Below are 19,706 nucleotides of genomic sequence, written 5' to 3' on the forward strand. Positions count from 1 at the left end.
TTTCACTTGGGGCATTTCTCTGCTGCATGCATTATACAAACTGCTCAAAATGTTACGTCCCTTTCACTGACTGAGACAATTAATGAGCTGTCAGGTGCGAGAGTATGTGTTTCACATCAGGGCTGTTAAATCTGGAGGAGTTATGTGAGCCTGAAGATGAATGCTATCCCTCTGTGGTGCGTTTCACATCACGGCTGTTAAATCTGGAAGAGTTAAGTGAGCCTGAAGATGAATGCTATCCCTCTGTGTTGTGTTTCATATTAGGGCTGTTAAATCTGGAAGAGTTGTGAGCCCGAAGATGAATGCTATCCCTCTGTGGTGTGTTTCACATCAGGACTGTTATATCTGGAGGAGTTAAGTGAGCCTGAAAATGAATGCTATCCCTCTGTGGTGTATTTCACATCAGGACTGTTACATTTGAAGGGGGTTGTCAGCGTGGAGGTGAATGCTATCCCTCTGTGCTGTTTCACATCAGGGCTGTTAAATCTGGAGGAGTTAAGTGAGCCTGAAGATAAATGCTATCTCTCCGTGGTGTGTTTCACATCAGGGCTGTTATATCTGGAGGAGTTAAGTGAGCCTGAAGATGAATGCTATCCCTCTGTGGTGTGATTCACATCAGGGATGTTAAATCTGGAAGAGTTAAGTGAGCCTGAAGATTAATGCAATCCCTCCGTGGTGTGTTTCACATCAGGGCTATTATATCTGGAGGAGTTAAGTGAGCCTGAAGATGAATGGCTATCCCTCTGTGGTGTGTTTCACATCAGGACTGTTATGGAGGAGTTAAGTGAGCCTGAAGATGAATGCTATCCCTCTGTGGTGTGTTTCACATCAGGGCTGTTAAATCTGGAGGAGTTAAGTGAGCCTGAGGATGCTTTCCCTCTGTGCTTGATGCAGTGATTTGTTTATGTTTTTTAAGGTTAAATATCCTAGCTGTAGTGGCTGTTGCACTTTAATGGCAATCTGTACAGCTGTAACATTTGTAAACATCAACAAAACTCTGGAAATTTCTTATCCTAGTGGCCTGATCTGTGTTCCTCTATCTTTTTTATCTTTTGCCTGTAGACGTGAAGCCTTCAAACATTCTAGTCAATTCACGAGGGGAGATTAAGTTATGTGATTTTGGAGTGAGTGGTCAGCTCATTGACTCTATGGCAAATTCTTTTGTTGGAACCCGCTCTTATATGTCGGTAAGTTTTTTTCAAGTCTATCCCTTAAAGTAGCTTAAAAGTGCTAATTTAATCAATTTATTTTGAGAAACAAAGGCTATGTGTTTTTTCTGTCTTTTGGTGGAGTCCTTGGTATGCTAATGTGATTAAAGCTAATAGGTCCTGTCAGTTTCAAAGGACGGGCCTAATACCACAGGCATTAGAAACACTTGGCAGATCAAATTTTCCCAGGCTGCCACTAATCTTGCACTTTCCATTATGCACCACCCTTGCCACTCTTTACAGTTCTGTACTGCACTTTGAGATTGGTTTTGAAGAAAATGGCCCCAAGATTCCTGTTTCTGTATGTATATATATTTGTTTTTGCTTTGATCCAGTATTCGTGAGTACTTGTGCTGCACCATTTGTCTTGGTTGCATGACAATACTTTTCTTCCCTGTATTTACTTTTCAAAAAGGCTTTCTGCATATACGTCTCGATCTCTTAAAGCAAGAAATCTGGACAAATATTGATAGACTAAAAGGTTTGCATTAGCATGAATTTTTCTGAAGGGTATGAAGTCTGAAACTCAAATGTCTGCCATTATTTTCTGACTTCATTCCTCAATGATGTGCCAGTGATTTGCCAGAAAACCACAATTTTATGAGAAATGGGTCAAAAATATGAAGCAAAAATCTGCACATTTGAGAGGTATGTTTCTGTATCACTGCTTAGGCCCACTTTGTCGCTGTGTCCAAACCACATTTGGAAGCGATTTGTCTGGTTGAGCTGTCCAATACACACATTGTAGATGAGGTTGATGATGATGCCTTTCAGTGCTGTTTGTGTAGACTTCAGTGAAACCACACAGTAGAGACATTATGGTAAGCTTAAAGCACGTCTGGTTTCAGAAGCAATGTCTGCCCAACACTCACATGAAGCTGACTGCGTTTTCTCAGATCGTTCCTTTAGAGGTTCCTTCTTTCTGTCGATATTGTACTGGATTTGTGGTTGGTTGTTCCACAGCAGAATTGGTAGTTTGTCTGACGCTGCATAATTGTTAAAAACAATGTCTCCTGTAGTTATTTTTGAATCCACTGTCTCACTTATATGTAACTGTGTAAGTTCAACTAGTAGACTGTAGCCAGTCACACTGAGGTCTATGTATTGTTTAATTCTGCCTGCAACAGACATTGAGAACCTGTTCAAAGCCATCCTTAAAGCTGAAGCCATCAGAGTAGTTTAGTAATAATAGTCCATGATAGGCTTCCCCTTGAGAGTAGTTGAGTTGATAGTACCCTGCTCCAGACTTTGCATTGAGAGGAGTTTAGTGATATTACCCAATGCCAGGCTTTGCGTTGAAAGTAGTTTAGTAATAGTACCCCATGCCAGGCTTTGCATTGAGAGTATTAGTAATAGTACACTGTGCCAGACTTTGCATTGAAATTAGTTTAGTAATAGTAGCCCATGCCAGGCTTCACATTTAGAGTAGTTTAGTAGAGTGTTTGGATCCAGTGGTCTCAAAGTCAGCCCACTTTCTTTTTGACTCAGAATATACAAGAATGGCTGTATCTTCACTGGTGGTAGTATTCCAGTCTTCTACAAACTGGAAACCTGTTCCGTCTGATGTTGTCAATCGTCATTCATTCATGACAGATGGGTTTTGGTTCCATCCTGGGAACTGACTCATCCGATATAACAAGCTTGCGTCAGCCAGAAACTCTTGAGTTAAGGTTACCCACAGTGCCCCTCTTCTCATCTGGAGTTGATATATATAGTTGGGGGGCGAAGCCCCCCACCTATTTCCATTTAAAACATGAAAATACAACAAAAACTACACATTTTAAACGAAAATAGGTGGGGGGCTGTGCCCCCCACACCCCCCCAACTATATATATAAACTCCAGGGTTGCACAACATTGGGTCGGGGGGCAAATCCCAGGTTTATATATATATATATATGTATATATATATATATATATATATATATATATATATATATATATATATGTATATATATAAAATGTCCTCTGGATCGCAGCTAACACAGTCCACTACACTGGGGCAGTGAGCAAAGGAGCAGCAAGATACCCTACCGCAGGGTACCCTCTCTTCGGAGTCCTGTTCAGCCATTCCCCCTGATGAGCCACCCCACAAGAGATCATTCAAGAGGAAGCACGTTGACTTACCTGAGGAATCTCTTACCAAAGATACAGATTGTGATGAGGGGGAAGGGTCCCTGCGGTCGCTCCCTGAAGATGTCTCCTTTGGAGACATACTACAGATATTGAAACAGAGGTGTGACTGGAAGTCTATCAACCCTTCCTCAGAGGAATCTGTATTCTTGCTTCTTGCAAGCTTTTTCAGTGCCTGACCCTTTACTTCCTGGGTGACCCCGCTTGCAGATGAGTTGGTCAAGCTCATTGTGCAGCATGCTTGGAAGGCCCCTGACACTGTTGAGCCAATCCCCTTAGACAAGACAGGATACCCCCCCCCCCACCGAGGATCTCCCCCACTGGTCCAAAGGCTTGGCAGTAGATGCTATGGTGGTGGCCACAAAGAAAGAACTCACAGAAGAGAGTCCTGCTGTCCATCCTCCGGTGAGTCTCGGACATTGGACAGATTAGGGAAGCGGGTTTACGCTTCAATGACCTTTGCCATATGGACGTTGAATTATTTGGCACACTTTACCCATCTTCAAAGGGACCTGATCACAGAACTTTGAGGGACCCTAGCAGGAGCAGTGTTTGATGAGGTATGCAACAAATTTGCCTCCCAACTTGCCACCCTGGAGTCAGTATCTAATTTGTCCATGCAGTTGATTGTGCATACAACTGAAGGGATGGCCAGAGTAGCAGGTTGAGACATCTTGAACCATCATGCCTGGATGCGTTTGTGCAAATTTGCAGACCCCTTCAAGTCTTCCTTCATCAACGCTCCCATTGATGCTTCCCCTCTATTTGGTCCAAAAGTTTGACACTTAAGCCAGGTGTGAAAAGGATGACAAGACCCTGTCTGATGTGGGCAAACGTTTTTCCACTTCCCCTGTGATCCTGCAGCAGGAATCAGAGAAGTGGAAAGAAAGGGTCTTTTCATGACACACATGGCGTGTTTTCCCCCTGGGGCAGAGGGGGGAATCTCACAAGGAAGACACCCCTCTCCCATGGCAGAGGGGGGCCAGTGTAACCAGGGCTCCAGAGATTGATTTTCCGGGCAGCCCTAAAAGTCCTTCTGAAGAACGGCCCGACTGCTTACCCCTGGAAGCTGTTGGGGGACGATTCCCTCTGCACCACTTAGCCTGGTATACAATAACATCACATTCCTGGGTGCAGACGATAATTACCAGAGGTTACCACATTCCCTTCGATCTTTACCCAAAGCCGCAAAGGCAAATCCCTGACATTCCACCCAGTCAGAGGGATGCAGCGCAAGAAATTTAAGAGCTGCTTGAAAAAAGAGTTATCCAAACTGTCCCACCAGACCAAATAGAATCTGTATTTTACTCAAGGTTCTTTTTAGTGCTAAAAATACAGGGGACTGGAGGCCAATTTTAGACCTCAGCATCCTAAACAAGTTCATCAAACAGTCCTAATTCTGGATGGCCACAGTTCAGTCTATCCTTCCATTTCTGGAAAAACATGATTGGATGTACTCGATAGACCTCCAAGATGCATATTACGGTATAAAAATGAACAAACGCTCCAGGAGATATCTCCACTTTCGGCTGGGAGCCAGTCATTACCAATTCCCAGTTTTTCTACAGCCCCCATAGTGTTCACCAAATGTATGGCAGTAGTAACAGTTCACTTGAGACGGCAAGGATTCCGGGTGTTTCCATATTTAGACAATTGCCTCCTTAACACCCCCACCAAGTATCTACTACTACTCCCCTTGCACTACACCCTACAGCTGGCATGGCTCTTATGTATCTCAATAAATAAAGAAAAGTCGAAACTAGAACTTACTCAAAGCCTAGAATTCATAGGAGCAACATTCGACACAAGATGCTTTATTGTCGCTCTTTCTCATGACAGACTGCAGAGGCTAAGATCTCAGCTTCGGGTGATACTCTCTCAGGACAAAGTCCCGGCTTGTTTAATTCTTCAACTGCTAGGGTCAGTGGCAGCAACAGTCACCATAGTTCCCCTAGCCATGCTCCATATGAGGCTACTACAATGGCTCTTATTGTCACAGTGGTCCCTATTAACACATCGTATGTCCCACCCTGTCCGCATAACAAACCATTTCAAGCAGAATCTGAATTGGTGGATGAAGCCGAAAAAGGAGTTATAGAGTCGGCCCTTCTCATCCCAGCAGCCAAGACTGTAGTGACCACGGACACATCCCTGATGGGGTGGGGAGGACGGGCATTTTCATGCAAAGACAGTCCAAGGCACTTGGTCCTCCTTAGAGGCCAGTTTACATATCAGCATCCTAGAACTGAGGGTATTGCTTCTAGCATTGCAAGCATTCCAGTCTGCCCTCCCATGGGGGACAGTTGCTATCCATTGGGACAACATGTCAGATGTCCTTCAAGAATGCAGCTGCAGTCCTGACATATGGGTTGTCCTGCCTCAGGCAGCCCTTCGGTCGGCCGGATTCCAAAGTCTGGGTTCGGCATCGGCTGATGTCGCCTCCTCCCCGACGTCAGAGCGGCTGGAGTATAAAGGCATCCGCCAACGCCATCTTCTCCAGTCTTTCTTACCGCGCGGTGCCCGAAGCAGAAGCAGTTCGCAAGTGCCGGTCGGTCAGCTCCTGTGTTTTCAGTTACCGAAGTCATCTAAAAGCTAAGTACCCCGTTGGGGAACATTTTTTCTTGCCTCAGCCGATGTCAGAAAAGATTGAAAAAGTTAATTGTTTGTCTTGTGGTAAACAAATACCTCATAAGGACTTCCATTCTTACTGCCTCCCTTGCCTGGGCCCACACCACAACGTCTCGGCCTGTGCTGCCTGTGCTTGCTTTAATAAGCGCACACTCAGGCGCCGGGCAGAATTTGCCGAAGACTTTTTTGGCGAATCTTTCACTTATATCATGCCGTCGGAACAACCGACAGCACCATCCACCAAAAAACGCAAGGACCGGGACCGACATCCTCGGCCCGCGTCTTCCACCGATACCACACCTAAGCCCTCCGCGAGTGTTTCGGTCCCTTTGGAAGCGGTAATTCTACCGCCCCAGGCCAACGACACCGCTTTAACGCTTTCTTCGGTCCCGGAAATTTCACCGGTGCTGGTTGTTGATTTTCCTCCAGAAACCGAAGCTCTGAATTTACCCCACACCATTCCTGTGGACAAGGTTACCCCTGCACGTGGGGCAGCTAGGCCTCCGGTATCCATGTCCATCAAGGCCTTTGCACGTGCTAAGGCTGCCAGCCAGGCCAAGGCCCATCCTAAGCCTACTGCTCAGGGCCCCTCTTCTGATAGACAGATCATGACTCTTGATGCAGATTTAATCTCTCTTATCAGGGGTTCTCAGCCGCACCCAGACAAAGGTTCTCAGCCGCCTGCAGATAAAAGGCCTAGAACTGAGCAGACCGACACCCTCTCTTCAGATGAAGCCTCTGGGGATTCAAAGCATTCAGATACCCAGGAAGAATCCTTCCAGGCCTATGAGGACTCGGATGCTGAGGATTCAATTCCCTCTGCCTCCCCTCCAGAGGATATTTCTTTTGGTGAAGTTCTCCACTCCATGAGAGAACATTTTCAGTGGCAGGGTCAGGAATTCTCTGACTCCAGGAAAAGGCTACGTACCTTCCTTAAGCTATCCCAACACAGACCTTTAGCTATTCCTCCAGTGTTGGATGTCCTTGATGATGTATACTCAGACTCCAGTGCTTCACCTGATTCTCTCCTACCTGCTCCTGTCAAACCTGACAGATATTACAGGGTCCCTGAAACCCATAAGCATCTCTTTAAGGCCCACTCTGTGGATTTAGAGACTATTTCACAGGGCCCCAAGGCAGTGGCTTCTTCCTCAGCCAAAAACCCTCTGCCCGCTGACAGGGAAGCTAGGTCCCTGGAGAGATGGGGCAAAAAAGTTTACACCTCTTCCACCCTTGCCATGAGGTCACTCAACTGCCTTTTTCATATGTTTCAGTACCAGGATTACTTAATGGATGATTTACAGAAAAAGTTAGCCTCTCCTGAGCCTATAGATATAAAGGCATTGCAGGATTTGGTTCAAAACACTCAGCAGGTTAGCAATCATTTTCTTCAGTGTGGTTATGATGCATTGGAAGCTTCATGTAGGGCAGCCATGACAGTGGCTGTTGTACGTAGACATGCTTGGTTGAAAGAACAGCCACTGCCAGACCATGTTAAAGTTAAGCTCCTGGATGCACCTCTGGAAAAACAGAAGCTTTTTGGTGCTAAAGCACAGGATGTGTTGAAGTCTATTGAGGAAAAGGCAAAATCAGTACAGACTGTCAAGGATTTCCTCCAGGTTCAGCCTCCCAGATTCAGCAGGAATTGGCCTTCTAAGAATTGGTCCTTTCCAGACTCAGACAAGTTTCAAAGGGGAAAGAACAGGCGTGCTCGAGGTAGAGGGCAATACCGAGGCTCCTACAGGGGCCGCCAATGGCAACCACCAAATCAGAGAAGTGGCACAGGGAGTTCACCCGCACCACAGGGACAATCACAATGACTTGACTATCACTCCGCCTACCAAGGCTCAAAGAGAAGCACCTCTAGGCGGAAAATTATCCTTATTCTCAAAGAACTGGCACATTTTAACCAAGGACAAATGGATTCTGGAGATAATAGACAGAGGTTACAGGTTCCACTTCCACACCTTACCAACGAGACAAGGCATGCCAAACCTGCCACAAAATCAAAGAGCAGAGGCTCTCTTACAAGTTGCAAAGCTGTTACAAATAAAAGCTATAGAAAAGGTTCCTCCTCAGGAACAAGGCCAGGGATTCTATTCAAGACTGTTCCTTGTTCCAAGAAAAGAAAAGCAATGGAGGCCTATACTGGACTTGTCTGTTCTAAACACCTTTCTCATTGTGCCAAAATTCAAAATGCTGACGTTACAGCAACTCCTTCCCATGCTGGGCAAGGGGTCTTGGCTGGTTACTCTGGACCTCAAGGAGGCATACCTGCATGTCCCAATCAGACACAGCTGCAGAAGATACCTCAGATTTCTTGCAGGAACAGAGCATTATTAATTCTCAGCATTGCCGTTTGGCTTATCTACTGCGCCCAGAGTATTCACGAAATGCCTGGCATCAGTAGTTGCACATTGCAGACTCCAGGGGATTCAAATTTACCCTTACCTGGACGACTGCCTCATACAAGCAGACAGCAAACAAACATTGATAAAAAACTTGGACTATGTCATACAGTTGCTACAGACTTTGGGATACACAGTCAACATTCAAAAATCAAGACTATTACCATCCCAAAAGATTATTTTTCTAGGAGCAAAACTGGACACACAATCACAAATGGCTTTCCTCACAGAGGAGAAACAACAGCATTTACCAGATTACTTCAAAGGCCTAGCAAAACTTACCCAGCTGACCGCAAGGAAGATCCTGCAGGCCCTGGGTTTCATGGCATCTTGCATCCTTCTGATCCCTCTGACAAGACTGCACATGAGAAAGCTACAATGGTATCTAAAAAGCTTATGGTCTCAACACAGCCACAACCTAGAAGACGTAATACCACTCATTCCATGCCTGCAAAGGGAATTTTTGTGGTGGGCTCAAGCAAGCCATTTAAACCAAGGCATGCCCTTCAACAAAGATGTCCTTCAAGGATGCATCTGCAGTCATCACATATGGGTTGTCCTGCCTCAGGCAGCCCTTCGGTCGGCCAGATTCCAAAGTCTGGGTCCGGCGTCGGCTGATGTCGCCCTTTCCCCGACGTCACAGCGCCTGGGGTATAAAAGCGTCAGCCGACGCCATCTTCCCCAGTCCTTCTTGCCGCATGGTGCCCGAAGCAGAAGCAGTTCGCAAGTGCCGGTCAGCCAGCTCCTGTAAATTCGCTATCCGAAGACTTCAAAAGCTAAGTACCCCGTTGGGGACTCTTTCTTGCCTCAGCCGATGTCAGAAAAAGTTAATAATTGTTTAACTTGTGGGAAACAAATACCTCATAAGGATTTCCACTCTTATTGTCTTCCCTGCTTAGGCCCAGACCACGACGTCTCGGCCTGTTCTGCCTGCGCTTCCTTCAACCGACACACTCTTAGACATCGGTCGGAGTTCGCAGAAGAGTTTTTTGGGGATAGTTTTGCTTACAAAATGCCGTCGGAAACCCCGACATCTCATTTAATTAAGAAACGGAAAGACAAGGACCGACACACGCGGATCGCGGTTTCAGCTGAAACCGCGGCTAGGCCTACTGCGAGTGTCTCGGTCTCTGCTGATACCGAGTCCTTGGAACTTACGAACCCTGAAATATTAAAACCGACAGCCTCGGCCCCGGAGGCTCCTACCGAGTCGGTTACAGAATTGCCTTCCGAAACTGGTGTGTTGGAATCTTCCGACACCATACTTTTAGACAAAGCTACACCAGCACGTGGTGCAGCCAGGCCTCCTGCATCCATGTCTATTAAGGCCTTCACCAGGGCTAAAGCTGCAAAACACTCTAAAGCCATGCCTCCCAGAGTTATTCCTCAGGGTCCTCCTTCTAGTTCACAGATTCTAACTTTAGCAGAGGACCTGATCTCCTTAATTAGGGGCTCTCAGCCTCATCCGGGCAGGGGCTCCCAACCCCCTCTAGACAAAAGGCCCAGGATGGATCCTCCTGATGCCCTTTCCTCAGAGGAGGCCCCTGTTGGCTCGGATCACTCAGACTACCAGGAGGAGGCTTATTCAGCCTACGAGGATTCGGATGCAGAGGAGTCTATTCCCTCGGCCTCCCCTCCTGAAGAGCTTTCCTTTGGGGAGACCCTTCACACTATGAGAGAGCATTTCAAATGGCAGGGCCAGGAATATTCTGATTCCAGGAAAAGACTAAGAACTTTTCTTCATTTACCTCAGCATAGACCTTTGGCTATTCCACCTGTTTTAAATGTGATTGATGATGTATACTCTGACTCTAGTATGACCCCTGACACCCTGCCTCCGGCCCCTGTTAAGCCCAATAGGTATTACAGAGTCCCGGACACACATAATTTTCTTTATAAGGCCCACTCTGCTGACCCTGAAACTATTTCACAGGGCCCTATAGGGGTTGCAGCTGTTACTACTAAGAACCCACTCCCCTCTGCAAAGGAGTCCAGGGCATTAGAGAGATGGGGTAAAAAAGTGTATACTTCTGCCACTCTTGCTATGAGGGCATTAAATTGTCAATTTCACATGATACAGTATCAAGAGTATTTGTTAGAAGAAATGCGTAAGAAATTGTCTTCTTCTGAACCCCTTGACCGTAAATCCCTTCAGGATCTGGTACATAACTCCCAGCAGGTTAGCAACCACTTCTTACAGTGTGGTTATGATGCATTGGAAGCTTCATGTAGTTCAGCAATGACAGGTGTTGTCATATGCAGGCATGCTTGGCTGAAGGAACAATCTCTGCCAGAACATGTTAAAGCTAAGCTTTTGGATGCTCCACTGGAAAAGCAAGTGTTATTTGGTTCCACTGCTCAAGACATCCTAAAGAAATTTGAGGAAAAGGCAAAATGGAAAAGATTTCTCATCTGGAACACCACAAAGGGCCTAGATGCGACAATGATGAACATGGCACATACCCTGGAATATTTGGCAGAAATGTTCCACAATGGACTGTCTTACTCTTCTATTAAGATTCATGCTTCAGCAATTTCAGCAGAGTACAATACTGAACCACATGTCTTTTCTCACCCTCTCCTAAGACAGTTTCTAAGAGGAATTAAAAACATCAAACCTCCTAGGAAACCACCTCTACCTGCTTGGGACCTTAACTACGTGTTGGAAAAACTAACACTGCCTCCATTTGAACCAGCAGCATCTACAGAGCTACAGTACCTTTCATGGAAGATTGCTTTCCTTCTGGCAATAACCTCAGCAAGAAGGGTTTCGGAATTGCAGGCCCTGATGGCATTTCAGCCATTTATTATTTTTCACCAAGACAGAATTTCATTAAGAACTAATCCTACTTTTATGCCAAAGGTGGTATCCAGGGTTTCATTGAATCAAGCCATTCACTTGCCTACCTTCTTCCCAAATCCACAAAACAAAGGGGAGAAACTGCTGAACACCCTGGACATTCACAGACAGTTGCGCTACTACTTGGACAGAACTTAAGGTTTCAGGAAAACTGACCAGCTGCTGGTAGCATATGCTGCTGGTACCCAAGGAAAAGCAATTTCCAAACAGACAATTTCAAAATGGATAGGAAATTGCATCCGCTTTTGTTACTCATTTCATGGAAAGACTGTACCAGCTAACATTAGACCTCATTCTACGAGAGCCACAGCCACCTCCACAGCCTTCTTAAGAGGGGTGGCTACAAAAGACATTTTAGAAGCTGCCACATGGAGCTCCGTGCATACATTTGCCAAGCATTACAATTTACCTTTATATTCCAGATCCAGAGCAGGCTTTGCTACGGCTGTCCTGCAGGGTATCTTAGCTACACCATCCTTTTCCTAGTACCGCCACCCCCAGATTGGCTATGGTATTCTACCCATATGTGATGACTGTAGATGCATCCTTGAAGGACATAGTACAGTTTTGTACCTACCATAAATGTAGATGTCCGATAGGTATGCATCTGCAGTCAGGTTTACCCTCCCTCCTTCCCCTCTGTGGTATTCCTAGGGTGCTTGCCTCTCTATTAGCTAGCTGGGGGGATCTATTGTGGTGTATTTGTTTTTACATATATATTTTTGCAAATGTTTGGATTTTTTATTGCATTTTCCAACTTTAGCCTTCCTAGAGGGCACCTGGCATCTGGGGCAAGAAAAACTGAGGAAGATGGCGTCGGCTGACGCTTTTATACCCCAGGCGCTGTGACGTTGAGGAAGGGGCGACATCAGCTGACGCCGGACCCAGACTTTGGAATCCGGCCGACCGAAGGGCTGCCTGAGGCAGGACAAACCCTTATGTGATGACTGCAGATGCATACCTATCGGACATCTATATTTATGGTAGGTACAAAACTGTACTTTCAAGCAAGTCAAACCATTACAACAGACGCCTCAGATCATGGATGGGGTGCGCACATGGAGGACAGATGCATTCAAGGTCAATGGACTCCCACGGAAATGCCTCTGCACATAATCAAAAAGAGATGTTGGCAGTGATGTATGCAATAGAAGCCTTTGGAAAATCTCTTCAACAAGGCCATCTGCTAATAAGGACAGACAACACCACTGTCATGTGGTATATAAACAAACAAGGAGGCACTCACTCGTATCCCCTCTGCAGACTAACAATGGCTCTTTGGGAAAAGTCCCTGAAACTGAACATCCATTTGCAATCCCAGTTTGTTCCGGGCAAGGACAATGTTCTGGCGGACAGATTGAGCAGAAATTTCGTGGATCCACACGAATGGATGCTGCATCCACACATTTTCTCACAAATAACAACTGCATGGGGAAGACCGGACATAGGTCTATTTGCTTCTCATCTCAATCACCACCTGGACAGGTTCTGCTCAAGGACACACCATCCTCTAGCCTGGAGAACGGATGCTCTCTCCTTCAGCTGGAATACCCTAAAAATCTATGCATTCCCTCCTCTACTACTACTGACCAAGGTGTTACTGAAGATCAAAGCAGAGCAACCAAAAGGAATACTGATAGCTCCAGACTGGCCGAGGCAGCATTGGTATCCCTTGCTACTGAGCATAACTCGCACCAAACCGTGGCCCTTGCCCCAATGGCCTCTGCTCCTAACTCAACACAATTACAGGACTGTTCATCAAAACCTGCAAACATTACAACTGTCAGCTTGGAGGGTTCCATGACTTTGTCCCATGTCCCCCTCTCCGAAAAGGTTCAGCAAATCTTGCTGGAAGCACGCAGACCTTCCACCAGAAAAACCTATTCGGCCAAGTGGAAGAGATTCATCATATGGAATGCCAAAAAGGGACAGGATGCATCAGTGATGAGCATACCTCAGATATTAGAATACTTGGCAGAAATGTTTCATAATGGCCTCTCATATTCTTCCATTAAAATCCACGCTTCAGCAATCTCAGCAAATTACAACTGTGACCAACCTGTGTTTTCGCATCTCTTGCTAAGACAGTTTCTAAGAGGGATAAAGAATATCAAACCTTCCAGAAAACCACCAGTTCCTGCATGGGACCTCAACTACATCTTGGAAAAATTAACTCCTTCCTCCTTTTGAACCAGCAGCATCTTCAGAAATGCAATTCCTCTCCCGGAAAACGGTCTTCCTGTTGGCAGTTACCTCAGCAAGAAGAGTTTCGGAGATACAGGCCCTCATGGCAGTACCTCCCTTTCTCATTTTCCATCAGGACAGAGTTTCTCTAAGGACCAATCCTTCATTCATGCCAAAAGTGATATCCAGGGTGTCTCTAAATCAAGCAATTCACCTGCCTACTTTCTTTCCCAATCCTCAAAATAAAAGGGAAAAGCTGCTGCATACTTTAGACATACACAGAGAATTACGCTACTACTTGGACAGAACAAAGACCACCAGGAAGTCTGACCAACTATTTGTAGCCTATGCTGCCGGAGTGCAAGGAAAGGCAGTCTCCAAACAAACAATTTCAAAATGGATTGGATACTGCATCAGATTCTGTTACTCCTTCCATGGAAAGGGTGTGCCAGCCAATATTAGACCACACTCAACCAGAGCTATAGCCACATCCACAGCCTTTCTAAGAGGAGTGGCTACAAAGGACATTCTAGAGGCTGCTACATGGAGCTCCGTGCATACATTTACCAGACACTACAACCTGCCTTTGTACTCCAGATCCCGAGCAGGCTTTGCTTCTGCAGTCCTGCAGGGTCTTTTAGCTACACCATCCCTTGCTTAGATCCTACCACCCCCAGCTTGGCTATGGTATTCAACCCATATGTCAGGACTGCAGTTGCATTCTTGAAGGACATAGTACAGTTTTGTACCTACCATAAATGTAGATGTCCGATGGATATGCAACTGCAGTCAGGTTTTCCCTCCCTCCTACCCCTCTGCTTTTTCCCTTGGGTCCTTTCCCCCTCTCCTATTTAGCTGGGGATATCTGTTATGGTGTATCTGTTTATTACTGTTGTGCATGTCTGGAAATTTTTGCTTATCCATTCACAAAACTTAGCCTTCCTTGGAGGGCACCTGGCATCTGGGGCAAGAAACACTGAAGAAGATGGCGTCGGTGGATGCCTTTATACTCCAGCCGCTCTGACGTCGGGGAGGAGGCGACTTCAGCTGACGCCGGACCCAGACTTTGGAATCCGGCCGACCGAAGGGCTGTTTGAGGCAGGTTCATAGGTTCATAGATTAGTACTAAGCTAACTGCCCTTGCGAGCCATTTTAAGCCTAGCCAGTTATCCCTTGTGAGACTCAAACCCTGCACTTTGTGTTTGTAAGGCAAACACCTTAACCATTAGGCCACCCTCCCAACCCATATGTCAGGACTGCAGTTGCATATCTATCGGACATCTACATTTATGGTAGGTACAAAACTGTACTTTGTCTGGTATATCAACAAACAGGAGGGAACTAGATCAAACCCGACATAAAACCATGAGGGTATGGCAATGGGCGATCACCTCCAACTGCTTTGTGGTAGCAACGCACATTCCCGGGAACTCCCAACGTTATTGCGGACAAATTAAGCAGGTGCATTCTCCTGCCTCATGAGCGGTCTCTCAATCCCATGGTAGCGTCAGAGATTATTCGTCATTGTGGTCAGCCATGCTGCAATCTGTTTGCATCTCCCATCAACCACAAATGCAGCAGCTTCTTTGCCCTAATCCCCCCTCAGAGGGAGTCCCCAAGGGACACTGTTGTATACGATTGGTCCCCGGGACTGCTTTATGCCTTTCCTCTGATTCCACTATTTCTAAAGAAAGCACATCGGTGGAGAAGCAAAGTAATCCTTATTGCTCCATATTAGCCCCGCCAAGTCTGGTTTTCCTTCCTTTGGCCTCATCTAATTCGCTGCCCATGGACTCTGGACCTGACTCCAGGATTACTGTCACATCCACTGGGGTTGGTCCATCCAAACCTATCAAGCCTCAAGCTGACAGCTTGATACCTCCACTTCCAGTAATTGCCAGGCAAAATAATCTATCTTCCCCTGTACAGAGAATACTTCTAGCTTTCCATAATCCGTCCACCAAGAAAATGTATTATAGTAAATGGAACAGATTTGTGTTGTGGTGTCAAGGAAAAGGACTTGACCACTTTTCAGCTCTGATTAATAGTGTTGGAGTACTTGTCAACCTTACTGCATTTAGGAGCCTCAGCTTTTAGCAGCGATCTCAAATTTCCATAATGGTTTTGAAGATTTCTCTTTTATATCTTACTGTCTCTGCAAAACCTTCTTAAAAGGAGTAATGCATTTAAAACCACCCTTTAAAGAGCCCATTGAACCTTGGAATTTGACACTAGTCCTACAAACCTTGACTCGTCGAACCTTTGAGCCAGCTGCCATTTCTGAAATAACATTTTTGTCTTGGAAGACTCTATTCCTGGTAGCCATCACTTCGGCCAGGAGAATATCAGAACTACAGGCCTTGTGTGTGAAACACCCTTAGATAATTTTTCATAAAGAGAGAGTATCTCTTCAGACTAACCCCTCCTTTCTACCCAAAGTTGTATCAGATTTCAGTATTAATCAATCCATTGACCTGACAGATGTTCATCGTGCATACAGCTGCAGTAATCACAGATGGGTTCTCTGCCGCCAGGCGGTCCCTCAGTCGGCCGAATTCCAAAGTCTAGGTCCGGCGTCGGTTGTTGTCGCTTTCTTTCCTGACGTCAGTGAGGCAGGGGTATACAAGACACAGCCGACGCCATTTTCTTCAGTCTTTTTTGCCGCGCGGTGCCCGAAGCAGAAGCAGTTCGCAAGTGCCGGTCGGCCAGCTCCTGAATTTATGAAAAATTGGAAACCGAAGTCTTCTTTAAAGCTAAGTACCCCATTGGGGAAACTTTTCTTGCCTCAGACCGATGTCAGAAAAAGTTAACAATTGTATTTCTTGTAGGAAGCAAATACCGCATAAGGATTTCCATTCCCTTTGCATACCTTGTTTAGGCTCAGACCACGACGTCTCGGGCTGTCGCTTTTGCGCTACTTTCAATAAACGCACTATTAAGCGTCGGGCGGAGTTCGCCCAACACTTTTTCGGTGCAGCTTTTGATTATAAAATGTCGTCGGAGACTCCGACTACCGTTTTGACCAAAAAACGCAAGGACAAAGACCGACACGCGAGGTCTGCGGTCCCCACCGACACCACGCCAAAACCGGCTGCACGTGGTCCGGTTCTCAGCGAGACGCCTATGCAGTCCCTGACTACCGACGACACTTCTTTGGCGGTGTCTTCTGTAACCGAGACCGCAGGTTCCTCGGCCCAGATCCCGACTACAACCACTGAAGCCACTGTGAGCGTTGAGCCTCCTAATGTGGACAGGTCCACTTCCACCCATGGTGTCTTTAGACCTTCATCTTCCTTTTCCATTAAGGCCTTTACTAAGTCCAAATCAGCCAGGCATCCCAAGAGGCCTGTTGCACAGGGCCCATCCCCAGGCCCCATGCCTAAAAAGCAGATGATTTAATTACTCTTATCAGGGGTTCTCAACCCCCTCCAGACAAGAGGCCCAGAGTGGAGGAAGAGTCTCCCTCTTCTGATCAGGGCTCCATTTTTTCAGAACATTCTGATGTAGAGGAACACTCTTACTCCCCATTTGAAGACTCGGATGCAGAGCAGTCCATTCCTTCTGTATCTCCTCCTGAGGATTTTTCTTTTGGGGAAACCTTGCACACCTTGAGAGAACACTTCCATTGGGAAGGCCAAGACTTTTCTGATTCCAAGAAAAGACTTGGGGAATTTCTTTTGTTACCTCAACACAGACCTCTGGCGATACCTCCTGTCTTGGACGTACTTGATGATGTTTATTCGGAGGCTTGCCTTAATCTGGATTCCCTGCCTGCTGCCCCAGTCAAGCCTGTTAGGTACTACAGAGTTCCTAACTCTCACCAATTTCTTTACAAAAACCATAATGCTGACCCTGAAACCATTTCTCAAGGCCCCAAGGGAATGAAGGCCTCTACTGCTAAGAATCCACTACCTTCAGAAATAGAGTTAAGATCCTTAGAAAGGTGGGGAAAAAAGGTATATACCTCGGCCACCCTAGCTATGAGAGCCTTAAATTGTCACTTTCATATGCTTAAATGTCAGCAGTTTCTGTTATCACAATTAAGAAATAAAATGTCTCAACCTGAACAACCAGATTTGAAGGAGTTGCAGGATATGATGCATAGTGCAGAACAAGTGGGTAAATACACTTTACAATGTGGCTATGATGCCCTAGAGGCCTCAAGTAGAGCTGCTGTTACAGGATCAGTCATTCGTAGACATGCATGGCTTAGGGAACAAATCTTGCCTGATCATGTGAAAGCTAAACTACTAGATGCTCCTTTACAAAAGGATGTGCTATTTGGTACTAATGCTGAGGAGATACTACGGAAAATGGAGGAAAAAGCCAAATCTATGCAAACAGTCAAAGCTTTTCTACAGGTTCAACCACCACGTTTTAGCAGAAATTGGCCTTCTAAAAACTGGTCCTTTCCAGCCACGGACAAGCCCCAAAGAGGTAGATACAGGCACACAAGGGGCAGAGGGCAATCACAAGGATCATATAGAGGCAGGCAATGGCAAACTCCAGCACCAAGAGGTGGCGAAGACAGTGCACAACAATACAGGAAACAAACCCAATGACTTTCCCCTTTTCATGCCAAGCAAGTCTCAGCTGGCAGCACCCTTGGGAGGAAAGTTGGCATTATTTACAAGAAATTGGCATATTGTCACAACAGACAAATGGATCCTGGACATTATAAACAGAGGCTACAGTTTTCATTTTCACACTCTCCCAAAAATGAGAGGCATTCCAAACCTGCCACACAATCAAAGGGCAGAGGCACAACTACAAATTTCAAAGCTCATAGACATGAAAGGTATTCAAGAGGTACCTACTCACGAACAAGGTCAAGGTTTTTATTCCAGGCTCTTTCTGGTACCAAGGAAAGGAACCGACTGGAGACCCATTTTGGACTTATCCATCCTAAACACATTCTTACTCGTATCAAAATTCAAGATGCTCACATTACAGCAGCTTCTTCCCATGCTGGGCAAGGAGTTTTGGCTGGTAACATTGGACCTCAAGGAGGCATACCTGCATGTCCCAATCAGACAAAGCTGCAGAAGATACCTCAGATTTCTTGCAGGTTCAATACACTATCAATTCTCTGCATTGCCTTTGGCTTATCTACTGCGCCCAGAGTATTCACGAAATGCCTGGCATCAGTAATTGCCTACTGCAGACTTCAAGGGATACACATTTACCCTTATTTGGATGACTGCCTGATCCAAGCGGACAGCAAGCACATACTTCTGGAACATCTGGCTTATGCAACACGGTTACTGAATTCTCTAGGATACACAATCAACAAAGAGAAATCCAGGCTAGCACCATCTCAGAAAATAACTTTCCTGGGTGCCAACTTGGACACAAACACCCAGATGGCCTATCTTACGCCAGAAAAACAGGGGCAACTAACTCAGTACTTCAAAACACTAGCAAATTGTACCAGGCTTACTGCAAGGAAAATCCTGCAGGCTCTGGGCTTCATGGCATCTTGCATTATTTTAATCCCATGTGCAAAGTTGCATATGAGGAAACTTCAGTGGTACCTAAAAAACCTATGGTCTCAACACAGCCACAGTTTGGAAACAATAATACCAATAATTCCATGTTTGCAAAAGGAATTTCTATGGTGGGCCCAAGCATGTCAAACAAACACAGGTCTTCCATTCTGCAAGCCTCAAGCAAATCAAGTCATCACAGCAGACGCCTCAGATTACGCCTGGGGGGCGCACATGACAGACAGGTGCATTCAGGGCAAATGGTCCCAAAAGGAAAAGCACCTTCACATCAATCAAAAAGAAATGCTAGCAGTGATAAATGCAATTACAGCTTTCAAGGACCTCCTGCATCCAGGACAATTATTGATAAGAACAGACAACACCACAGTATTGTGGTACATAAACAAGGAGGAACACATTCATACTCCCTGTGCAGACTAGCCATGACACTTTGGAACTTGGCTCTGGAATGGCAAATCAAACTTCAAGCACAGTACTTGCCAGGTTTGGAAAACATGCTGTCAGACAATCTAAGCAGAAATATGACAGATCCACACGAATGGAAGTTGCATCCTCAAGTGTTTACAAAGATAATCCAAGCGTGGGGGAGGCCAGACATAGATCTCTTCGCCTCCCACAGGAATCATCAATTGGAATGGTTTTGTTCAAGGACCTTTCATCCAAAGGCCTGGAGAGTGGACGCCCTTTCATTCAGTTGGACAGCATGGACAGTTTACGCTTTCCCACCTCTGCCTCTTCTGCCCAAGGTGCTCTTGAAAGCAAGAGCAGACAGACTGAAG

General features: G+C 45.9%; 1 protein-coding gene across 2 annotated transcripts in view; it reads left to right on the forward strand.

Moving 5' to 3' along the window:
* The window catches only part of MAP2K2 (mitogen-activated protein kinase kinase 2), a 1,901,538-nt gene that overhangs the window by 1,004,699 nt on the left and 877,133 nt on the right, over nucleotides 1–19,706 (forward strand). For both annotated transcript variants that reach the window (XM_044055499.1, XM_044055501.1), the window contains exon 6: nucleotides 1,063–1,187. In XM_044055499.1, coding sequence (XP_043911434.1) covers nucleotides 1,063–1,187 — 125 coding nt within the window. The remainder of the gene's footprint in view (nucleotides 1–1,062; nucleotides 1,188–19,706) is intronic.

Source organism: Protopterus annectens, chromosome 13.part0, assembly GCF_019279795.1.
Source record: "Protopterus annectens isolate FY-2018-M chromosome 13.part0, PAN1.0, whole genome shotgun sequence".
Lineage (NCBI taxonomy): Eukaryota > Metazoa > Chordata > Ceratodontiformes > Protopteridae > Protopterus > Protopterus annectens.